The 25145-nt window shown below is 42.5% G+C and overlaps 1 protein-coding gene across 1 annotated transcript in view; it reads left to right on the plus strand.

The window, feature by feature from the left end:
• The window catches only part of ltbp1 (latent transforming growth factor beta binding protein 1), a 294397-nt gene that overhangs the window by 107365 nt on the left and 161887 nt on the right, over positions 1-25145 (plus strand). Inside the window, exons 6-8 of the mRNA XM_048601362.1 lie at positions 14850-15065; positions 18944-19221; positions 21586-21688. Coding sequence (XP_048457319.1) covers positions 14850-15065; positions 18944-19221; positions 21586-21688 — 597 coding nt within the window. The remainder of the gene's footprint in view (positions 1-14849; positions 15066-18943; positions 19222-21585; positions 21689-25145) is intronic.

The raw sequence follows: 25145 nt of genomic DNA on the forward strand, positions 1-25145 counted from the left end.
GCCCGAAACGTCAGCCTTCCTGCTCCTATGATGCTGCTTGGCCTGCTGTGTTCATCCAGCTCTACACCTTGTTATCTCAGATTCTCCAGCATCTGCAGTTCCTACTCTCTCTGATACAGTGCTGAAGTCTTGTGTCAGTCTGAATGATGTGGCCAGGGCTTAACACTCATGACCTTCTGAGTCCACGGTGAGAGAGTGTGCACCAAAACAAGCCCATGCTCTGAGATTGCTTCTCCTGTTCATGTTGATGCCTCTCTGACATGCGGCATATGTATCAGTCTCCTGGCAGAGACCCTGGAGGAATGGTGGGAAATCCCTATTGATATTTGAAGAGGAGTTGGGGTGTGTGTGGTGCAGAAGACCCATGAGGCAACAATTTTTGTTTGAGAGAAACAGAATCGAGGTTGGGGTATGAAATGGTGGTCAGGGCCCATTCACCCCCTTTTCCAACTGTTTTCATTGTGGTTTGCCTTTGGAGGAGAATCCGGCCTTGAGTTAGACCATCATTATCCAAGGGCTTTTTCAGAACTAAACATTTGGTACAAGTGAAGATCTTTTTAAAAAAATTCAGCATCATTTCGCTGACTGTAGCCTGTGGTTCACTGGTTTCTTCACTTCATCGAGTAACGTGCAATCAGAGTCAACTTATCGTCATTCAGTTTCAGAAGCCAGCTCTTCTCTGAGCCACTGCTGGTCTCTACTGCTATCCTCTTGCTGAAGCCATGTCCATTAAACTATGAGTCTCCTATTTGAAAGTCCTTCTGAAAGTGTAGCAACAAAGTTGGAATGTAGCTTCGCTGATCTATGCTATAACTGCTCTTCTCTTTGTATGTTGCAGAGCTATAGGCATCAATTTGGCATAAAAATGATATCCCTCCTTTGCTGTGTTGAGACTGGAAAAATACCACAAAGGACATTTTAATCCTTCATCTATTTATTAGCTTGATTAGAATTCAAGAAAGATTTTTAGGAAGCTGTCATGCTCATATGGTGCTATGATAGGACTCCCATTTACAAATTAGGAGGCAGATAGCCAGTAAATCCCTCACACATTGGAGACAACAGTAATGGGACAGTTTGGGCCCTGAGCTGTGATGTGTTGGGGCATTGCAGTAAGTTGTCATCTAGAGTTTGGACTGAGACCATTGTTTGCAGGGTTTTAAGCTCTCCGTTATAAGGCCAGGCTGATAGAATTGAAGAGAATTTTATTAAAGACAGAGGAGAAAGGATGAACATTTCCTTTCAAATGTTAAGAGGCAGGGGAAGGACCATCAGTTTGCTGATGGAGTTAAAAATGAGGCTTCTTTAATTCACTTATGGAATGTGGAGCGTCACTGGCTGGCCAGCTCTAATTGCCCGTGGATATGACCAAGTGGTGTGCCAGGCCATTTCAGAGTTAACTACATCGTTGTGGGTCAGGAGTCATATGTAGGCCAGAGCAGGTAAGGATGGCAGTTCCCTTCCCTGCTCCAAAGGTGTGTAATAATATCGCTGAGCAGGTTGGGGATTAGAAAAGTAAAGCAGACCCTGGGCCCTCTTGTAGTGCAGTGGTAGTGACCCCACCTTTGAACTGGAAGGCCTGGGTTCAAGTCCCACCTGCTCCAGAGCTGTGAAATAGGAAATAGCTTGATTAGGAAAAATAGGTTATTTTTTTTTAAAAAGCAGACCCTGGGCCCTCTTGTCATGTAGTGGTAGTGCCCCTACCTCTGAGCAAGCAGGCCTGGGTTGCCTGCTCCAGAGCTCTGTAATAACATATCTGAGCAGGTTGTTGAGAAAATAAGGTTAAAAAAACATTGGGGCCCTCTTGTGATGCAGTGCTGGTGTCCCTACCCCTGGACTGAGATATCCAATTGAGGTGTTTGCAATGATTAAAGGAGTTAATTAAGGAATGATGGAGAGAGGGAATTTCTTTCCTCTGTCGCAGGACAAGAGGGCAGAAGTTAAAACGAAATGTTATGTTGTACGTGGCTGATATTTCTTCACAGAAAGAAACATGAAAATCCTGAACCATTTTGGATCCCCTCAGAAAATTAAAAGCCGTGTAGGTGGGCGTTAATCAGAAATGTCCAAAAATGGGATTGATGGATTTCTGTCAGGCCAGGATATTGAGGGTTACTGGGCCAAAGCTGATTAAACAAAATCAGTTATAGGCCAACCGTCTGAACAGGTGGATTAGGCCCAAGGGGCTGAAAGGCCTGTTCCTGATCCCATGAAAAGCTGCAATCTGATTTTTGCAAGCAGGTTGAAATGTACATTGCTCTTCGTCATTTAAAGCACAGAAGATAATCTAAAACAGAACCTCAGCCACATGGTATTTGAAGGCTCACCGTTTTCAAACGATTTAGTGCTAAGGTTTAGAACAACAGTCGACTCACATGGGTACAGGCTATGGAATGAGTTTGGTTAACTGCACAGACAGTTGAGGATGGAATCTAAGCCAAGCATTTCTCCACTCAAAAATATATCATTAATCAGAACAAATGAAATGGGGTGTAACCATAACCTTTGTGATTTTATTTTAAAAACTGGCAGACTGATCGGGTAGATGTGACTTGGATCTATTACAGTGGCCCAATGTATTCCAATTTGCCAAAATTAGATGTTAATATTTAACAATGACTTGCTTCAATCATGATTATGCAAAGCAAAAAGGACAGCATTTGAACGTGACTGAATCTCGTATCTTAACAAGGTTTTCATGTTTACATTTTAAGTGAGCTGTGCTCAATTACATATTATGATAAACTCCCTCGTTATCACCATAACTGCATTTAGCTTCAAAACCAAGTCCTTTTTTTAGCAAAACCTATGTTTTATTGGCCAGGAACAACAAACCAAAGTGTGCAACAAGAGAATAGTTCTCCCATAATCATTTAATCTCTTAATGGCACAGTCCGATCTAACCCCACTGTAATAGAAAGCCTGACTGGAAAAGAACATTGTTTATTGTTCAACACCAAAATAGAGCCACTACTCTTGACGTACAAAGGCTAGTCCCACCCTGGGACAGACAGTTCTGCAGACCTATCCTTGAGACTGCTTTATAACTTTTTTTAAAAAGAAGTTTAATTTTTTTTATTCAATTTGTTTTTCTAATCAACCTGCTCAGGGATGTTATGACACACCTTTGGAGCAGGGAAGGAAACTGTCATTGTTACCTGCTCTGTCTGACTCCAGACCCATGACGATGTAGTTAACTCTGAAATGGCCTGGCAAACCACTCAGTCATATCCATGGACAACTGGAGCTGGTCTAACTTGCACAGTTGCTCATATGAAGATAGATACATGGAAAATGTGGGTTGGTCGAGAGAAGGCCATTTATTCTACTTTGCAAAGTCAGTGAGACTTGATCACAGCCCCATATTCCCGAGACGAAAATTTCCCAGACTGTTTTGTTTTTAACAGACAATTGCATTGGCAATGAAATGATTTCTTGCTCCTCATCGACCAAGTGCTGTCACAAAGGTTAATTATTTTTTGTGTGTTGCGGGAATGTTTAGTGCCACCACTGGAGCCCTGATTAAAATAAAACTGCCTTGTGTCCTATATTGTGTATCTGGGCCAGAACTACAGTACAAGTGTATGCAGACTGCCTTGGGCACCAGAGGAAATTCCTTTGTACATGACTAAGCTTTGGGTGCTTGACAATTCTTAACATTTATTGAAAAAAAAAGTTTCTTAGAGTAAATTACAAACAAAGGATTGATTCAGACTGCAGCACCTTATACTCCTCAGTTATTATTCCGAATGTTGGAATGTTTTTCTTTGGATCAGAGGTGGGTTTTTTTTGCCCATATAAGCTTAGAAAATAGAAAGTACAGAATGTAACCTAAACTATTGGGAAACAAATTGTTGATTAATTAGTGAGAAATGGGGAGTTTAATTGCTTCATACAAAATGTGATTTTTTAGTTTTAGTCGAATTTTCTTCCCTATCCTGAAGGATGATGAAATACAAGGAATGATGGAATGTGTAAAGGCCGTTTTACTCATTAATTGATTCCTTGTACTATCCTAACCTATTGCAAACCATCTGATTCACTCCATTTCCTCCAGTATTCTAATCTACTGCAAACGATCGGCGCAGCAAGACTTTTGAACCCCTGACCTACTAAGTGAACCAGATATTCTTGCCATGCACCAAGCATTGTAGCATGGGTGTTCCCATCATTAATTTATTCAGCTACACTTTAGTTTCTTTTACTATCTGTAATCTTGTTTGAGAAGTGGTGGTTCGGAGTAATCGGGAACATGTGGAGCGATGTTTGGTGAAGGATCAATGTCCCAGTTAGGGGTGGTTGGGTAGTTGTTTTGAGTTTGTACTCAGTGGGCATTACCCACTGCCTGATAGTGACCTGTGGGGTGGAAGAGGAGCAATCTTATCTCTGCCTCATGTTCAACCAAATATGTTTCACCAACTTTATGGTTGTAACTTACAGTGGTCACTTTAAAAATGTAAAGCTAAGGGGAGGTGTTTGCATCGTGGAATGTGAATGGAATAATAAAGCAGAACCTTGGGTGATGTTCTAGAACATGGGTTTGAATCTCACCGTGGCAGATGGTGAAACTTGAATGCAGTAAAATCTCGGGTTGAAAGTCTGGTTCAATGATGACCATTGTTGTGTGTAGTTAAAGCTAAAGGTATAATTGCTATAGTCCTACCTGACCACAGGGTTGCCCTGTCCAGAGAGACAGAGAGAGATGACTGGTGGTGGCTTAGCGGAAGGGTTATCATGCCTCAGGCGAGGGGAGAGTTTGAGAAGGTGGATCTTCCGTGGTAACGTAAGCCACTGCAGGAATGAACCCACGCTGTTGGCTTCAGTCTGTATCGCAAACTGGCCATCCAGCTAACCGACCCCTCTGTATTTAAATTCATGCAACTCTTATGACTTAAGAATGGTTCTAGGCCATTCAGCCCTTTGAACTTGTTGTGCTGTTTGATAAGATCATGACTGGTCTGGTTGTGATTTCAATGGCACTTTACTGTGTTCGCCTCTGGACTCTGTAGTTTATCAACAATCAATCTAAGTAAGCCTTGAATACTTCAATGTCTCCACTGCTTTCTGTGGAATAAACCCCTACAGGCGTAGGCCCAGCCTTTTTTCATAAGATAAGCACTTTATTCCAGGAATTTGTTGTGTGAACCTTGCCTGAACTGCTTTTAACCCAATCATATCCTGTATCAAGTAAGAAAACCAAAACTGCACATAATACTTCAAATGTCATCAAAGTTCTGTATAGCTGCAGCAAAACATCCTGTTGTTATTATTTCACTCCCCTTGGAGTAAACACCAATAGTATCTTTGTCTTCACTTGCTGTAACTTTATACTAACTTTTGATGATTCATGTACAAGGACATCTATACCCTCCATATTACCAACTTAGAGTCAAAGAGCCATGGAGTCATACAGCATGGAAACAGACCTTTCAGTCCAAGTAGTCCATGTTCCCAAACTGAACTGGTCCCACCTGCCTGTGTTTGGCCCATATCCTTCCAAACCTTTCCAATTCATGTACTTATCCAAATGTCTTTTAAATGTTGTAATTGTACTTGCAAATCACCATTTCCTCTGGTAGTTCATTCCACACACTAACTACATCTGTGTAAAATAGTTGTCCTTTTAAAATCTTTCTCTTCTCACCTTGAAAATATGCCCCCTATTTTTGAACTCTCCCACCTTAGGGGAAAAAACCATTGCTATTCATCTTATCCATGTCCTTCATGATTTTATAAACCTCTATAAGGTCACCCCTCAATCTCCTATGCTCCAGTGAAAAAAATCCCAGCCTATTCAGTCTATTTTTATAACTCAAACCCTCCAGTCCCGGCAACATCCTGGTAAATCTTTTCTGAACCCTGTCCAGCTTAACAATATCCTTCCTATAACAGGGCAGTCAGAACTGGACACAGCCCAGAAGAGGCCTCACCAACGTCCTGTACAACCTCAGCATAACGTCCCAAATCCTCTACTGATCGGGATACAGTAAAGGGAGCTTTACTCTATCTAACCCCATGCTGTTGCTGCCCTGTGAGTGTTTTATGGGGTCAGTGTAGAAGGAGTTTTACTCTCTATCTAACCCTGTGCTGTCACTGTCCTTGACTTCTACGATTTCTCTCAGTTTTCACAGTATAATCCTCACTGAGTCAAAATCACTCTGGCTCAAGATAACTGCGAGGTTATTAAAGGACCGCTAAGTGGATTTTATGGAGCTTAACAACCGAGTTACTCAGTTTGAAATGCATGGAGGGAGTCAAAGATCATCCATAGGGCATTTAATAGGAGATAGGGGCAGGTTGGATTTCATTTCCTGACCAGGTTTGATTGACTGATTGATCTGATTTATCGTCACATGTACCGAAGTACAGTGAAAAGCTTTGTTTGTGAGCAGTACAGGCAGATCATAGTGGCAAGGACATGCAGATCATAGGGTGAAAAAAAAGCTTGGACAGAGTAAGGCATACAGGTTACACTGCACAGGATATATGCTAGGCAATATCAACATTAACAAGATTGGCATTATTTGAAGTTAGAGAGTCTTCTCATCAGTCTGTTCATGAACCTGCTGACGTGTGTGTGTTCAAGCTTCTGTACCTTCTGACTGATGGAAGAGGTTGGAAGAGAGCTTTACCAGGGTGGGAGGGGTCTTTGATGATGTTGGCAGCCTTTCTATGGCAATGAGAAGTGTAAATGGAGTCCACGGATGGGAAGTTAGCTTCCATAATGATCTGAGCTATGCACAGGGGTTAGAGGTTATGTAGACTTTACAGTTAAAAAGAGAAGTGTGAAGAGGTTGGCTGGAACTTTTCCCTCATTTTGGTGTCACAGCCACTTTGTCTATTGGAAGTTGCTTCAGTATCACACTGGCTGTGTCGCAGGAGCCTTCCCCACTCTGGTCTGGATTCTAAATGTCACAGATTTTAAGCTGTGTCACAGGATAGCCACTCTAGCATTCTGTGCATTGTACCATGCTGGCCTGCTTGGTTCGATCTCGTCACAAAACCTTTAATGGAGGTAAAGACCACAAACAGCTGCTTGAAAGCAGGTCACTAGAGACCTTCACTTGTCATTGAAATTCTGGAGTATTTAGTAACTATTTAGAAGCACTAATGGCTTAAATTACTTGAAATAATCATCCATATTTTACTCATTTGTATCAGACCATTTTTTTGCACTATGCTAAATGTGACAGTTGGCAAGGTTTTTAGCTCTTTAATCAACAGACTGTAGTAGATTTGAAATGTAACAATTCCAAATAAACATGTGAGAAGAATCTTTTGCGACTCCTTCACACTTTGTATGAGCAACTCTTCAGTTCCATGAAGATGCCCAGGCGCCTCCATTTGACCTGTTTTCACATGTAACCTGCACTGTGTGGGTAGCAATTGGTCTGTAACTAAGGACAGCACAAATGACTCTGAATGATTCAGTGCTGTTGCTTCAAATTGCTGCTGAAGGGCGTTTGCTCACATGAAACCGCAATGTGATTTGTTTTTCCCCAAATTCGACTTGCCTCCCTGTTATTCTCGACTTCTTGACCTGCACAAGCGTCCATTTTAGTCATCTGTGACCTATGACAGTGGCTACTGACAGCGCTCCCCTACACTGTCCTTTCCCAGTGTCCTCTTGCATGTTTTAAGTAGATCAACATAAAACAGGGAGAAAACTGAAACAGGAGATTGTACCATTTGTTGCTTTTGTAAGAACCTTCACTTGTGGTTTTGTAATTTTAGTTAATATGGGTGAAGAGGCCTCACACTCTCAAAATGTATTGATTAGAATCATTATCCTAGGATATGAATTTGTACAGAGTGACCAACTGTTTTCAGATAGTATTGACCATCATTTTACAAGTCGGTCATGGTTATGAGATTACCCTCCTGCCTCTGAGTCAGAAGGTTGAAAATTCAGCTTCAAAACTGCACTTGTTTGACTGTAAAGCCCTAGAGATGTCCCAAGGTTTTGAAAAACCATTATGAAAATGGAATTTTTTCTTTTACAACTTTAATATTCTTGAACACATCCATGTACCTGTATTTGTAACCTTTAACATCTATTTGTTCCTTTATTAACTTGGCAGGAATTCAGGTGAATGTTGTCAATGGTCTAAGGCTCCACTAAGCTGTTGAATTTCAGTTTTCTCTTAGCAATCCCAGTGTGATAAGCTCATATCGTCACCCAGGCTGGCTTACAGTCAAACATAAATAGAGATTACAAGGTGCAGGGCTGGATGAACACAGCAGGCCAAGCAGCATCATAGGAGCAGAGAGGCTGACGTTTCGGGCCTAGATCCTTCATCAGAAAAAGGCTTTTTTGCTTAGCTACTGTTGGAACAACAGTAGGGTAGGATGGTGGCTCAGTGGTTAGCCCTGCTGCCTCACTGCACCGGGGACCCAGGTTTGATTCCACCCTCGGGAAACTGTCTGTGTGGTGTTTACACATTCTCCCCGTGTCTGTGTGGGTCCCTTCCGGGTGCTCCAGTTTCCTCCCACAGTCCAAAGATGTGCAGGTTAGGTGGATTGGCCGTGCTAAATTGCCCATAATGTCTAGGGATGTATAGGTTAGGTGGAGTAGCCTGGGAAAATGCAGAGTTACAGGGACAGGATAGGGGGTGTGAACAATGTAGACTTGATGGATTGAATGGCTTGCTCCTTTGGTTAGCAGACCTCCTGTCATTGTGTGTACCGGATATCCCCACCTCACTAAAGTGATAGTCAAATGTGGGACAAAATGTCATGTGTAGAGATGGTTCCCCAGCCCAATATTGGTTGATGCCACTTGCCAGAAGGTATATTATTCCCAACAGTTACTGTCAATGATCTCAGGTCAGGTCTCGAAAAATTAACTAAATTGTGAAGAATCTGCTGGTAGATCTTTCAGAGAAAATGTGCAAAGCTTTCCATGTGTCGTGCAGCAAAATGTAAAATAAAGCTCAGAAATTATTGGAAGTACAAAACAGAGCTGTTGGCATTTGAAAGAGCAAAGATGTTTGGCTCATGTTGCTGTAGAGAAACTTTAAAAATGATTTGTCAGCCTATAACCCTTTAATGTATCCTCTGCTTCTGAATTCTTGTGCATCCTTGATAGTTATCACTTCACCGTCGACCTGCATGCTTTCAGTTGCCTCATTCCTAATCTATGGCATTCACTTGAAAAACCTCTCCTCTTTTTCACTTCCACCCCCATTTTAAGATGTTCCTTACAATGCGGTCTTTTGACCTGGTTTTGGTCACCTCTCCTAATATGTCTTACAGGTGTTTCAGTGCTAAGCTTAGTTCCCACTTCTGAGAAGCACCATGTGATACTTTACTGCATCTAAAATGCTTCTTAAAAATGATGTTTTGTTGTCATCTTCCCTCAGTTATGCCGGTTAACTTTGCAATATCCAAACTGCACAACTTTAAGAGACATCCGTCCCTAGTGTGTGCTGCAAACCCACATTTGGGAAAACTCCTAGCTGCAATCATCTAGCCACTGAGCCATGGGAAGTGTAGGGTTACGGGGTTAAGGGGGTGGGATGCTCTTTGGAGGGTCAGTGTGGACTCAATGGGCTGAACAGCCTGCTTCCACACTGTAAAAAGTGGCAACACGGTGGCTCAGTGGCTAGCACTTGCTGCCTCACTGCACCACAGACCTGGGTTTGATTCCACCCTCGGGTAACTGTCTGTGTGGAGTTTGCACATTCTCCCTGTGTCTGTGTGGGTTTCCTCCGAGTGCTCTGGTTTCCTCCCACAGTCCAAAGATGTGCAGGTTAGGTGGATTGGCCATGTTTAGTTACCCATAGTGGCCAGGGAAGTGCAGGGTTACAGGGATAGGGTATGGGTATTGGGGTGGGGCTGGTTGAGGGTCTTTGGAGGGTCGGTGTGGATTCGATGGGCCAAATGGACTGCTTCTGCACTGTATGGATTCTGTGTGCTGCTCCATTCTAATTTTAAATGGCAGAAAGACAGGGGCATACCCATCCATAATATCTTGAACACTGGTTGTTTTCAAGAAGGTGTTTGATATAGTTCTTAAGGCTGAAGGATATGGCGAGGAAGCGGGAACAGGGGGCTGAGTTGGATGATCAGCCATGATCATACTGAATGACAGAACAGTCTTGAAGGACCAAATGGCCTCCTCCTGCTCCTATTTTTGATGATTTTATGTTGATGTGCGCTGCCATGGTGTGCCAGGAGCTTGAAATTGAACGACAGCTAGAACTGAAATGTCCCTTCTGCTTGTATATTGATGGGAAGGGCTTATACTGAAAGCTCAAATTTACAAAAAAAGCACGAATCTCAGAAAAAAAACTTGACATTTTATTTTTTCTCTGAGGCTATAGGAGAAAAAAATGAGCTGTGTAATTGCATCAGTGCCTTTAACAGAGTCATGGGAATGAGGGACAGTGGTATTGAAAGGCATATTTCTGTGACAATGAAAGGACACAAAGGTTTCTAGTTGCAGCTGACCAAAGTTGAAAGGTGTATTCTGCAGCACCTGGTAACAAAGACCTTTAAAGAAGAGTTTGGTTTGTTTTTAAAATCAATGCAATTTTTGTCTTAAAGGAAACAGGTCTCTTCTCGGTGGAATGGAGGGCTTTTGTGTGCAGAATATTAATTAATTGTGACTGGCATTTTCTTTTTACCAATGTAAGAATGGTTGGTTGCTGTTTTCTTCCATGAATGCAGCAGCAGAGTTGATTAAAAGATGCATTCTTCGCTCTCTTTTATTCGTTTTAAATTTATTGCATTCTGGAGTCGCACAAGTTTAAAGAAAATGACAGCAAAAGCCCTCTGACTGACCTGAGAAAATGAACGTGGATGTGGCAAAGCTTGTGTTCGGGAGCTTTCTATCGGTAAGGGCGACATCTTTACAGCTCTTTGGGTCCTTGCTGTCAATAGATTAGTTTATCCACTTTGGCCAGAAGGATTGAAAATGTTGGAATTTCAGTCTGTGGAAGGTGGGAGGATGATTGTGAGATTGCAGCAAGGTTACAATTCTGGAGACTTCAATGAAATTAAGGCGTCCGTGTTAACCTTCAACGAGCAAAATCTGGCAGAGCCCCCATGAACTTGACAACTCAAGAACAGCCCTGAATAATAAGCCTGTGACCTGTAAAAACAAGTCTTTGCAAAGGCGTGTAACTTTAGCTGTAAATATACTCAACATTCCATTAACTTCAACTGGAGCTAAAAGAACATAAGCACATGAAAGCTGGGAATGGAGATAGGCACGTTGAATGCACAAATAGTGACTTTTTAAATTTTTGATTTTTTTTTTCCTAAACCATAGTGGCTGGTATCCATGCTCAAAGCAGCTCAAAGAAAGATGTCAGCCCTTTTCCTATAAGATATACATTGCGAGGAATTTATTATTTTCCAGTCTGAGGTTGTTAGCACTGTTTATAGAAGGTCAACCTGTATATTTTACTAACCGTGCCTGTGTGCAGACAGAGTAATGTGTACAGTGGTGAATGTCCTTGCTAATTTTCATATACACTTTTGAAAACTTATGTCTTACCGTGTGCATTTTGATGGCTGTCTAAGGTTTACGGGATAGTGGAAGTGCTGAGTAGCCATGATCTTACCAAATGGCAGAACTGGCTGGAGATGCCAATGGCCTATTCCCATTCCTAATCCATCTGTGATGCAGCAAGTTGCACATGCCAAGCCACACTTGATTTGTGAAATCTACATAGACTTTGGACAGAACAGAACATGACCAAATATTGCCCTCATACTCTTATCCTTTAACTGTCGTTCACCTTCATTTTGTTTCTCACTTCACTCTTTCACCACGTGTTGAAAGTGGCGGACCTGACCTGTTTGTAGTCCATCCGGATATAAAACTGACCTCTAGCTGCCCACGCCATCCCTCACCCACAGATCCCTCCCCTGCCCTCTGTCCTGCAGTTTGTGCACAAATGTTTTGGATTTTCTCAGTGCTCAAACACGATAATAGAGTTTATGTCGGAGGCTTAACATGAGAAAAAAATGAGAGACCATCAATTGAATGGGGTTACAACTATGTTGTAAATTTGATAGCACCTGATAAGGTAGTGAAATATCCCAAGGCATGTCACAGGAATGATAATCAAGTAAAACTTCTCACCATGTCACATTTGAAGATATTAGGACAAGCGACCAAACATTTGATCGAAAGGGCAGGTTTTACAGAGCACCTTCAGAGAGGAAGAGAGGGTACGGAAGAAATCAGTCTGAGCACCCAGGTGGCTGAAGACTGCATTGCAAATAGCAAGGGCACAAAAATCAGGGATGCAGACGGCACCAGAACTGAAACAGTTTCAGAGGATTACAGGGATGGAGGACATTATGGCGACAGGGAATGGTGAAGCTGTGGTGGGGTTTGAAAATGACACTGAAAAATTTTAAAGCTAAGCCATTGTCAGAGTGGGATCTACTTGAATACGTCATTCCACAAAGTCATCCTTTAGTGGATCATTTGGGTGTTCCAATGCAGTGCTCCAAACTTTAAAACATGTGTTTACTGGTTGTTAGTGGTGCTGGTGAAGCCAGTGTTTATTACACATCTCTAGCTGCTTTTGAGCAGGTGTTAGTAAGTCATTTTCTTCAGTCACTGTGATCATTGAGGTGATGGTATGCCTGAATCCCATTAGGAAAGGAATTCCAGGATTCTGACCCAACCATACTCAAGGAAAGGAAACATGGTTGTGTTCCCATGTATCTGCCACCTTTGCCCTTCCAGTTAGCAAAAGTAATGTCTTTATAAAATGAAGGAGTCTTGGTGATTAACTCTTGTTCAGTTAGATGCAAGTCATTCTGCGGACATGAAGATGTTGTTTTTGAATCTACGTTAAGGTACAGGAGTAAATTCATCCTAAGGACTGGTTAAAACCACTCTCTTTTGTTCCAATTAAATCTTTTGATGAAGAAGAGAATGGTGTATAATGATAACAGTATGCTTCAAATTCAAAGCATTTTTGGGAGGATGGTGACTTCTAACATTGTCCCCTGTTTCTTCTAGTCTGGGCCTATTTCTGTAAATTTGTATGTTTTAGCTAAAGTCATCGTTCGTGTACTTTATCTCTTTCTGTGTCTCTCAAAAGCATGGCTAACATGAATGTAAGCTGGCTGTTTATCTTGGGCTGTGAGTGAAAAAAAAAACAGCCAACATGAGTGGCTAGAAATTAGAATGAATGCATTTCCTCACTAACTGTGGAACTGTTCTCAACTGCGACAGTTAATGCAGTGTCAATTAACACCTCTGAAAACAGCTGGATAAATAGCTACTCAGAACAGATTGGGGGTGCAGGGGTCGGATAAATATACCTCATGGTGACCAAACACACAAAGTGAAGCACAGGGACGATGGGGAGCTGTACCCCTGAGAGTATGGACCAGCGATGGTCCACACAAAGGTCGATAGCTTTTAAAGCAGTCCTTAGCCAAAATTACTTTTGCGCAGATGGCGAAAACTTTGCAAACCCTTCTGTCAGACAACTACATTGGATGGAATCAATGAGAGGCCAAATAATACATGGCTCTGGAAGGTTCTGTGGACATTTTTCTTCGCCTGTGGAATTTTTTATGCTGCATCCCCGTGAGCTCAAATCTTGACCAAACCACAGTCTCCTCAATTATTCAAGTATGATGAGGAGAATACAGTCATGCATAGCAGAGTTAAAGTATATGTATATAATTGCTCAAGTGTTTTACTTAGTACTTATGATTTATAAAAACGAATATTCCATATCTAACAGGTGTAAATTTTTTATATAGAATCCCTACAGTGTGGAAACAGGCCCTTCAGCCCAACAAGTCCACATCGACCCTCAGAGCACCCCACCCAGACCCATCCCCCTATAATCCACCTGAGCTACACATCCCTGAACACTATGGGCAATTTAGCATGGCCAATCCACCCTAACCTGCACATCTTTGGACTGTGGGAGGAAACTGGAGCACCTGGAGGAAACCCATGCAGACATGGGGAGAATGTGCAAACTCCACACAGACAGTTGCCTGAGGGTGGGATTGCACCCAGGTCCCGGTGCTGTGAGGCAGCAGTGCTAACCGCTGAGCCACCGTGCTGCTCTATTGTGTACCTGTTTTCTGCTGGACTGTTGTGTAGTCCCTAAGACTTGTTATCTTGCATTAAATTTTGACATAACAGTATCCCATTTATTGTCAGTGGAGAAGGGATTGTGCATCATCAGACCTTCTACTGTACTCTGTGCTCCCCGGATATAAACCTGCCAAACCCATGACTAGAAAGATGGGAGTAGCAGATACATCAGAACACCCTCACCTGCAAGTTCCCCTATAAGCCAGCAGCTGTCCTGGTTTGGAAATATGTTCCTTCGCTGTCTCTGGGTTAACCTGATGGAACCCACTCCCTAACAGTGCTGTGGGTATCCCTATGCTCCAAAAACTACAGCGCTTCAAGAAGGCAGCTGACTACTACCTTCTCAAGGGTGATTAAGGATGGACAAGAAACACTGGGCTAGCCAGCAACTCCCACGTTCCCTGATCGAATGATAAAAACGAATTCCAGGCTCTTGCACATTTGCTGATTTTCCCCAGGCCTTTGTTGGTGCCTGTTCCTTTAGTCTAGACCCTAAGCACTGAAATTCTTGTTCTTAACCATTCAATTTTTCTACTTCCCTTTTAAACTGCTTCACACAACCTTAAAATGCTGACCATGCTTTTGGTCCCTGGTCTTATAATTGCCTTCTGGTTGTGGTCTGACTTGTCTAGGTCCATAACAAACGTTTTACAAGGGAGATGCTGGAGATTATACCACTGGGAAAGCTGGTCTGCGAGAAGACTTTGCTGTTTGGTTTTAGATTGCTGCATTCCGCTAATGTTGGATTTATTTTTTCCAGTGGTCTGCCACTTGCCCTGCATGAATGGAGGACAGTGCACTTCCAGGAACAAATGCCAGTGCTCTCCTCATTTTACCGGCAAGCTCTGCCATATCCCGGTGCAGCCTTCTAATGGCCAGCGGCATCCCCAGCAGCCTGGTAAAGCTCCGACCTCATCGGTAGTTCATTCGACACACACCCTGCCTCTGTCCGTCGGTGGGAAGCCGGGCCTACAGAGTAAGGTTCAATTCTTCTTTCAAACTCTCACAAGCTTTATGCGTTTATTTTTCTTCTTCAGTCTGCAGGCAACTTCGCAATATTACAGCGAAAGCAAAGAACTTTTTTTAAGACGAGTTAAACAATTCTTTCGATTTAATAATGGCCCAAGCTGTGCTGATTGTGATCTGGCAGCATCTATGGAGGACAGAAGCAGAGTTAACGTTTCAAGTCCAGAAACTCATAGAATCCCTACAGTGTGGAAGCAGGCCATTCAGTCCATGCCGACCCTCCAAAGAGCACCCCACTCAGACCCTACCCCTACCCTAGACACGATGGGCAATTTAGCATAGTTAACCCACCTAACCTGCACATCTTTGGACTATGGGAGGAAACTCACACAGACACAGGGAGAATGTGCAAACTCCACACAGATAGTTACGCAAGGCTGGAATCAAACCCAGGTCCCTGATGCTGTGAGGCAGCAGTGCTGACCACTGAGCCAATATGCCGCCCAGTATGGCTGTTCTTCAGAAGTCTTTCTGGGATGATTCAGTCAGGCTGAATTGCCTGTTTACTGTTCAGTTCATTCTAAGACAGGGATTTTATATTCCAGTTATTGTCTTTAAGCAAATTACATAAAACAGAAATCACTTTTCCTTGGACACACTTGTCGGTAATATCTAAACCATTACCCCTTTGTTGCATTTTTAGAAGATGTCCTCAAAAGAGTTTGTCAGTTGTAAGTTCAAACACATTAAATCGGTCAACTGACAAGAAAGTGAAGAGTCTTACCAAACTTGAAACGTTAGCTCTGTTTCTCTGTCCACAGATGCTGCCAGACCTGCTGAGTTTCTCCAGCATTCTCTGTGTTTGTTTCAGATTTCCAGCATCTGGAGTATTTTGCTTTCATTCAGGAAAGTGCAAGTTGCCTGTATCATGGCACCTTGGTGTTGCTTCGGTGAAATGTGGACACAGCCAACTCTTTATTTTAACCTCTGCAACAGCCACATGTATTCATAAGTAAGAAAATATCCCCAGACTCTTCACAGGAGTATTACAGAACAGAGCTTGACATGTGAATCACGAAGAGAGACATTAGAAATGATTGGTCAAAGAGGTAGGTTTTAAGGAATGCTTCACAGGTGGAAAGAGGTGGCCAGGAGGAAACGTTTAGAGAAGGAAATCTGTAGACACAACCACTATTGGGGTAACAATCAAAATTAGAGATGCTCAAGAGACCAGAAGTAGAGGAGCACAAAGATCGCGGACAGTTTAGAAAATATGATTTTAGAGCCTGGAAAGTATTGCTGGAATCTGATAGTAGGCTACTGAATGCACACACACACATTTCTGCTTTGAGAACAGAGAGCTCTTTACGTGCAAAGTCTGCCTGCATCTGAAAAGAGAGAAGACAAGAGCAGTGTTTCACATAGAAATCCTCTTGCAAGTGGAGCTCGGTGAGGAGGTTTTGCAAGTGAGAGGTTCAGATAGGGCGGGTGGTGATAATTTGTAGGTGGAGATCAGTTGGCTATTACTCTTGACAGGAACTGAACACTGAAAAGTCCATCCAGGTGAATGAGGGTATCCAGGCACAAGGAATGCAGCAAAATCCATTTGGGAATCTGGGATAAATTTCTTTCACCAGTAAGCGGTTGGAATGTAGACCTTGCCACCACATGCGTAGTTAGGGCATATAGCATAAATGCATTTCAAGGGCAGCTAGATAAACACATAGAGAGAGAAAGGACGGGATATTGATGAGATTAGATTTGAGAGAAAGCTTGTGTAGAACTTAAATTCTACCACAAACCAGCTGGGCCTAATGACCTCTTTCTGTGCTGTAAGGATGATGTAATTCTGTTCAAGATCTGCCAGACAATTAATGCTTCTTTTCAGAGGCTTGAAAATTTGCTGCATGTTCCCAGCAATTTTGGTTTTGTTTCAGAGTTGCAAATGTATCTTCATTAAGCTCTGCATCTGCCGATTAATGATTCTAGAAGGCAGAAATAATCAGAGCAAGCCCCAGTGTATGTTGCACAATGTTGTGACAGATCTCATGAGACTCTCCAGCATTTCAAATAATAACAATACTTAAGGCATTAACTTGCCAGCAAATTCTAATTAATTAAGAAACGCTATTTCAAACAGTACTGCTAATTAAACCCATAAGAAAAATGTCAGTGGAATAAATCTTGCAAATACTTTTACTTGTTGTGTTTTGTTTCTCATTAATTATTTTAATTATGTAAGTTTGGTTACCATATTTGTATTTTAAATTTCTCTGCTAGTGTTCTAATTTTGGCAATCACACCAATGGTAGCTGTTAACCGTTTTCCTAAAGGTGAAATCTAGACAGGGGTGGGTGCCTTGAGATAGTGATCTACAAATCAAAAAGTACCTATTGCTTTTCTGATAGCAAGGTATATATGAGCAAGGAGCAGGGAAGTATGAATTATATAGATTCCCAGAAGGTTACAGATCTGATTGGTGGCCTGTGCTGAATTAACTAACATTAGTAATTCAACACTCCCGTGAATATTAGAGGATGGATTCCTTTAAAGAGTCATCACCCTATTGTGCACATTCTTATGCAAGACACTGTTTGACAGAGATGCCCTACTGGGTGCATGGATATAGATGTGTGCTATGACTGTGTATTCTTTTCTCCAGAAGAAAGTTTGGAAGAATGAGAGGAGATCTCATTAAAAACCTGCAAAATTCTTAAAAGGTAGAGACAGAAAGGACTTTTCCTCTGGCTTTGAGGTGGAGTTGGGGTCTAGAACCAAGGGACACGGTCTCAGAGTAAGGATTATCCCATTCAGGATTGAGACGAGGAGGAATTTCATCATTCTGACGGTGGTGAATCTTTGGAATTGTTTGCCCCACAGGGTTGTAGAAGTTCAGTCCTTCAGTAGTTTCAAGACTGAGGTCAATAGGTTCTTCATAATGAATGACATAATGGATATGGGGATAGTGTATGATGGTGGCATTGAGTTAGAAGATCAGGCAGGATATTGAAAAATTGTTTTCTTTATTCATTCATGGGCCGTAGGTGTCACTGGCTGGACCAGCATTTATTTCCCATGCCTTGTTACCCTTGACATGGCAGGGATGAGCTGCCTTTTTGAATTGCTGCAAAGCATTCAGTTTAGGTAGACCAACCATGCCCTGATGGAGGGAGTTTCAGGAGTTTGGCTCAGTTACACTGAAGGAATGGCCAATATATTTCCAAGTCAAGATGGTGAGTGTTTTGGAGGGGATCTTACAGGTCGGGGTGTTCCTATATATCTGCTGCCCTTGTCCTTATAGATGGTAGTGGTCAAGAGTTTTGAAGATACTTTCCATGGAGCCTTGACAAATTTCTGTAGTGCATCTTGTAGACAGTACACACTGCTGCAACTGAGCGTCAGTGGTGGAGGGAGTGGATGGTTGTGGATGTGATGTTCATCAAATGGTGTCAAGCTTTTTGAATGTTGTTGGAGCTGCACCCATCCAGGAACGTGGAGAGTGTTCCATCACACTCCTGCCTTGTGCCTTGTAGATGGTGGACAGTTTGGGGAGTCAGGAGATGTGTTTCTCATGGCTAGATTCTAGCTTCTGACCTGTTGTTGTAGCTACGGCATTTATTTGGCTGGTCCAGTCCAGTTCCTGATTAATGGTAATCCACAGAATGTTGATAGTTGAGAGGTGGGGGTAATCTGTGATGGTAAATCCATTTTAAATCTGGAACAGTGGAACAGTCTTGAGGGATGGAATGGCTTACTCCTGCTCCTAGGTTCCTAGTATATTTACCTTGAAAGTAACTTTTATACAGGTAGTAATGTTACTTGAAAAATGTTTTCCGCAATGCTTACTCACCAGTCTTATGTTTTGCTTTTCCTCTCATAACAATATAGTGAAGTTCCCTCCAAACATAGTCAATATCCATGTTAAACACCCACCGGAGGCAAATGTGCAGATCCACCAGGTCTCCAGAGTGGACAGCTCCTCCTTGGAACAGACGGTCAATGGTGTCAAGACGAGGCAGCAGCAGATCACTTACCATGCACCAAATCCTTCAGTCCCTCATGTACCGAATTCTGTCTACACTCACCATCAGCAAGTTCGCACCCACCATTTTCCCAGAACACACACCAAGTTAGGACGCTGCTTCCAGGAAACCACAGGCACACAGGTGAGGCATTGTAGGCTTATTGCTTGCTTCTTGGTAAGCTTTGCAGCAAAAATGCCACTGCAGAATTGAATTGTTCAATGGTTAAAGTCCTGGAGAGATGCCGCAAAAAAATTAACTCTTAGTGGTCCGTACTGGGTTGCTAAACATCATAATATAAATTAAGCCTTCTGTAGTGCTGATGACTTTCATTAGATGCTGTTGGCAAATGTACTGGTTATTGTACTGTATTATGTTCACTTGGCTAAGCTGTAGATGTCTGGAGGCAGAACATAGTTACTGATACAGACTTTCATACAGCTCATTTCCTTAAATCTTATTCTGGGCTCATTAAAATTGGAACTGACTAAACTCCAGATTTCTGAATGTCAAATCTTTAACTGTAGAAGGTCTGAATGCTTGATGACACATTATTGGAAAATGGGCAGCAGATACAGTTATTTTACAAATTATCCCTCACCCGTACTATGTGTTTGTACTACAGTCTGTTTTGTTAATAGGTTAAAAATGAAAGTATTTCAATCAATGACGTACTCCTGCAAACTTGTTGTACAAACATTCCATTTGCTATTGTAACCCATTAATAATTTCTATCATGTTGATGCACATAAATCCTTGATGAGTTTAATTGCACATTTTGGCCTGATTATTTAATCGACTCAAATGGGCAGGAGCAGAAAGTTTTTAAAACTGAACTTGCTTTATGTCAGGGTCAAGAACTGATTTTTTTGTGTGACATTTTTTGCTGAAGAGTATTTTAGGTTTTTCTCTCATATATATGCAGGTGGCTGTGATTCATGTTTTCTGGAATTCAATCTCCAAATCAGCTCACTAATCCAGCTTTCACCTGTCTTTTAAAAATGTTATTGAAACCCATCTAATCAGCCAATCTTTCAACTGTTCCAAATCTCTCCTTTCCTGGCTTGTTATTTGTTTTCCTTACACTTGTTTATGAAGCGCCCAGGGAAAGTGCAACATAAATATAAAAAGTGATTATTGCATATTTTCACCTTTAGCGTGAACAGTTAGCATGTGTTTGGTGAAATGATGCCTTCCTTTTTATTTCTCCCCCTGCCATCTGAAGGAGGTATGAGAAAGACAGAGGTGTGAATTTATACACCGTGTTACTGCGTGCTGTTGGCACCATCTTTTCACCTCCTAAACTTTGAAACCACTCTCCAGATCGTAGCTAGACTTCACAATGTTAATCCTGTCAATGCAGGCTGGGTTCCTCTTCGAGACAAGTTATAGCGGGGCTCGCTCATAAACAAGTCAAGTATAAGCAAAGTCCTGTGGATGCTAGAGGTCTCTAATAAAAACAGAAAGTGCTGGAGAAACTCAGAAGGTCTAACATTAGTGTAAAGTAGTTGATGCTGTATTGCTAACAGTGGACTGTAGCTCCCATTACCCCCCACCATCCGCCCGCCACTACTACCACACTAAAGCTGCCTTTTCCTCACCACAATGTAGGGGTTTTTCTCATTAGAATATTTTATTTGTGTGATATTTCCTCATGCTCTCAACCAAGTGCACTGGATCTTCCAATTCTGTAGGCCGAGATGGACTCAAGAGACCTGCCTCTTGGGGAGGCGATGGCCTAGTGGTATTATCGCTGGACTGTTAATCCTGAGACCCAGATAACATCCTGGGGACCCGGGTTCAAATCCTACCTTGGCAGATGCCAATTCAAATTGGCAGAATTTGAACTCAATAAAATACCTGGAATTAAGAATCCAGTGATGACCATGAATCCATTGTCGATTGTCGGAAAAACCCATCTGGTTCACTAATGTCCTTTAGGGAAGGAAACTGCCATCCTTACCTGGTCTGGCCTACATGTGACTCCAGACCCACAGCAATGTGGTTGACTCTGAACTGCCCTCTGGGCAATACAGATGGGCCATAAATGCTGCCTGGCCAGCCTCATCCCGTTAAGAATAAAGAAAAAAAAATTCAGTAGTGTTTAGAGTGCAGTATTGCCAATAACAAGGAAGCATGTAAAAATAGCCAAGGGAATTGTCTCCTGCCCTGATTCCCCATTCTATGCTCCACTGCGGGAAAGGTCTGACATGTTTGTGGTTATCCATGGACACGTGTGACTGAAAACATCAGTGTGCTGAATGGAGAATAATGATCATCATCCGTGTCACAGCTCCTGCAACAATTCGCATTCACCTATCAGCAAATTTCAACACAGCAAGTTGTCCCAAAGTAGTTCACAGTCTGAGGATTGGGCAGGAGGCTGACTGGGCAGACTTGGACAGGTGGGAATGGTTTGGGAAGTGGGATAAAAATACATCGAGACTTGTTTGCCTTTGGTGCCTGTGGAGATCTAGAACTAACTCCAACTTTCTTGGCTATTTGCAGTGTGGGAAACCTCTTCCTGGCCTTTCAAAGCAAGAAGATTGCTGTGGAACTGTGGGTACTTCTTGGGGTTTCCACAAATGCCAGAAATGTCCTAAGAAGCCGTGTAAGTATATTTGCTTGTTCTATGTGAAAAATAATTTTTTTTTAAGTGGTGTCTTTGCTTGCAAACTTGTGTATGATTTTACATGTTGGTACAGAACTCACTTAGTTTGATGAAAATCTTTTGTCAAATGTTTGTTAGTACACTTTGTTTTTGTAATGGGTTTTTCAATGGTAAAAGTGTCTCACTAGGTGATACATGCCAACTGATATTTTATAGTGAGAAAGCAGCGCTGTGTCATTGCACAGTATCGCCACCAGTGGCACGCGTTGCTCAGAATTCGTTCAGACATTTTTCATTTCCCCAGTAACTGAAATTTCTAATGTCTGAAATTTCAATAAAGTTTAAATTAATTTTTTTAGAGGTATTTCATATCTTACAGCAGCATTTTCTCATTTAAAAGCTTTATAGAAGGCCCCAGGCTTTCCCAAAAAGCCTTTTGGCTTTGGCCCCGATTTTCACCAGGATAGAGAGCAGCTGCTATTTTGCAAAATACAAGAATTTGTCAGGAATGCAAGTGTGGTCCCCAGTCCTGACCTACTCTTCTGCACAGGGGTGGGTGTTGGTTCATGCATGGTTCCTTCAGGTAGTGGGCCATTGAAATGGCCTCCACCCTCCCTTCATATGGATTTTAGAGTTCCTGGTGTCTGGAATCTGGAATGTGAAGATTAGATCGGAGAAGAACAGGTCTGTTCTCATCATTTTTTTTTGGAAAGTCAAGAACTGAAATCCCTCTTTGGATGGAATCCTTTGAGGGTGACAGATGCATTTTGCAACATTGTGCACAAATGGTGCACAAATCCCTTGGAATATTCAACTTATCAAGATTTCACAACAAGTATCAGTGAGTGTGCACCTGTCAAGAAGTGGCTAAAAGTCTCAGAATGTTAGAGTCACCATTGACTGGAAACTACCTTGAACTCTCCACATATTTACAGTGCCAAAGGAGCAGGTCAGAGGCCGAGAACCTACAGTGAGTAACTCACCTCCTGACTCCCCAGGGCCAGTCCACTATTTACGAGCCACAAGTCAGCAGTGCGATGGAACATTCTCCGTTTGCCTGGATGGGTGCAGCCATAACAGCGCTCAGGAAGCTTGACATCATCCAGGAAATGCAACCCACTTGATCAGCATCTCATCCATAAACATTCACTCTGTCTGATACTAACTCTCAATTGCAGCAGTGTACACTGTCTACAAGGTGCACTGCAACAATCTCAAGGTTTCTTTGACAGCACCTTCCAAACCCATGATCATTTCCATGAAGAGCAGCAGATACATGGGAACACCACTGAAATAACTCCACAGAGGCTGGTATCCCATCACCAAGTCACCCTTTTTTACACATGGAGAGCCCTTGACACTGATCCAGCTCTCAGAGTGAACAGGATATATGACACTTATGCTATCTGTCAGCCAGGGCTCCCTGACTGGACTGGATTAACAGCCCCGATCAGGGAACTCATATTCTATGAAGTCCATCTGCCTGACCTCATTACAATCACTACACCTGCCACCTGCAAGTTCCCCTCCAAAACCACTCACCATCCTGACCTGCAAGCATATTGCTGTTCCTTCACTGTTGCTGGGTCAAAATCCTGACATTCCCTCCCTAATGGCATTGTGGGTCAACCCACAGCAGGAGGACTGCAGCAGTTCAAGAAGGCAGCTCACCACCACCTTCTCAAGGGCAGCTAGGGAAGGGGAATAAATGCAGGCTTAGCCAGTGATGCCCACACCCTGTGATTGTGTATCAAGAAATTATGAATGATAAATGCTTTTCTCATTAGATTTGTAGTCTGCAAAACAGAAATTTAAGCAAACGAGCTATGTTTTTACTTCTATATTGTGTGGAGTTGTGGATATTTTGTTAATTCAGCCTGTTGCATAAACATATTTGTTCAGCGTTGAGGTGGACGGGCTGGGGTTGAGTTTTTATATTTTTGACATCCAACTTGACCCCAACCTTCTCTTTTTGGGTTTCATAATTGGGCCTAGAGATACTAAGGTCAGGCAGAGTGAAGTAATACAGGTATTGGAAAACAGGGAGAGAAAGTCACGGTAGAGACAGAGAGGGAGGCAGAGAGAGAAAGAAAGAGACAGAAAGAAGGACAGAAAGGCAGCAAAGAAGAGAGATTGAGGAAGAGGAGAGGGAGAGAGAGAGACAGAGAGAGTTGAACAGAAAGGAAGAGAGAGATAGAGAGGGAGAGAAAGAAAGAGAGACAGAGAGAGAGACAAAAAGAAAGAGAGAATCAGAGAGAGAGAAAAAGATAAAGACAGAGACAGAAAGAAAGAGAGAGACAAGGACAGGGAGAGAGAAAGACATCTTCTGCCAATGGTGTTCAGTGACACAAAAGGTTAATGCTGATGCCATCATCCTGTGAGACAGAAATGACTGCATGCGCGAGTGAGTGTGGAAGACAGATGGAAGTGTAGGGTGGTGTCATTTCTCATTCTAGTTTCTGAAGAAAAGTTGAATTTTGAAAGCAAATGCTGCCTTTCTTCAGAAAGGGTAGGCAAGGAGAGAGAGAGACGGCAGAGAAGTGAGTGGAGGATGAGCAAACTGACCTTTCACTATCCACCACTGGGTGTGGGAGGGAGAGTGGAAATGGTGGAGAATGGAGGGAGGATTAAAGGAAGTTCTGGTCATGGCAAGAGGGTGAAAAGTTTTGCCAGACTGATTTCCTGGGATGGCAGGACTGACATATGAAGAGAGATTGGATCGGCTAGGACTATATTCCCTGGAGCTGATAAGAAAGAGGGGTGATCTCATAGAAACCTATAAAACTCTACCAGCACGAGACAGGGTAAATATATAACCAGGGACTCCAGAACCAGGGGCCACTGTTTAAGATATGGGGTAGGCCATTTAGGACTGAGATGAGGAGAAATTTCTTCACCCAGAGAGTGCTGAGCCCTTGGAATTCTCTACCACAGAAAGTGGTTGAAGACAAAGCATTGATTGTTTTCAAGAAAGAGATAGATATTGTTCTTAGGGCTAAAGTGATCAAAGGGTGTGGGGAGAAAGCAGGAAGAGGCAATTGAGTTGGATAATCAACCATGATCATATTGAATGGTGGAGCAGGCTGGAAGGGCTGAATGGCCTACTTCTGCTCTTATTTTCTATGTTTTTGTGTTTCTTTATAAAAGCGAGGTGAAAAACAATGGAGTCAGGGACAAGGAACAAAGTAGAGAATCAAGCTGATAGTTTGAGATGAAGAAGGACAGTCAGTAACTGTTCTGAAGGGTTAGGAAAGCTCCTGGTTGCCACACAAAATGTAGAGTTTATATCGGAATGAAGGGATTAGTGGAGGGAAGAGCACTTGGGGGAGATGATGGGAATGGAGCTACTGCCAACCCCCTTTCCCCTATAAAATCTATCCAAACTACTGGGGGCACTTTCCCTGATTATGCCGTGCAAAAGAGAAAAGCTGGAGATGTAAACGGAATATGATTGACA

This window comes from Rhincodon typus, chromosome 9 (genome assembly GCF_021869965.1).
Source record: "Rhincodon typus isolate 14 chromosome 9, sRhiTyp1.1, whole genome shotgun sequence".
In the NCBI taxonomy this organism is placed as follows: domain Eukaryota; kingdom Metazoa; phylum Chordata; class Chondrichthyes; order Orectolobiformes; family Rhincodontidae; genus Rhincodon; species Rhincodon typus.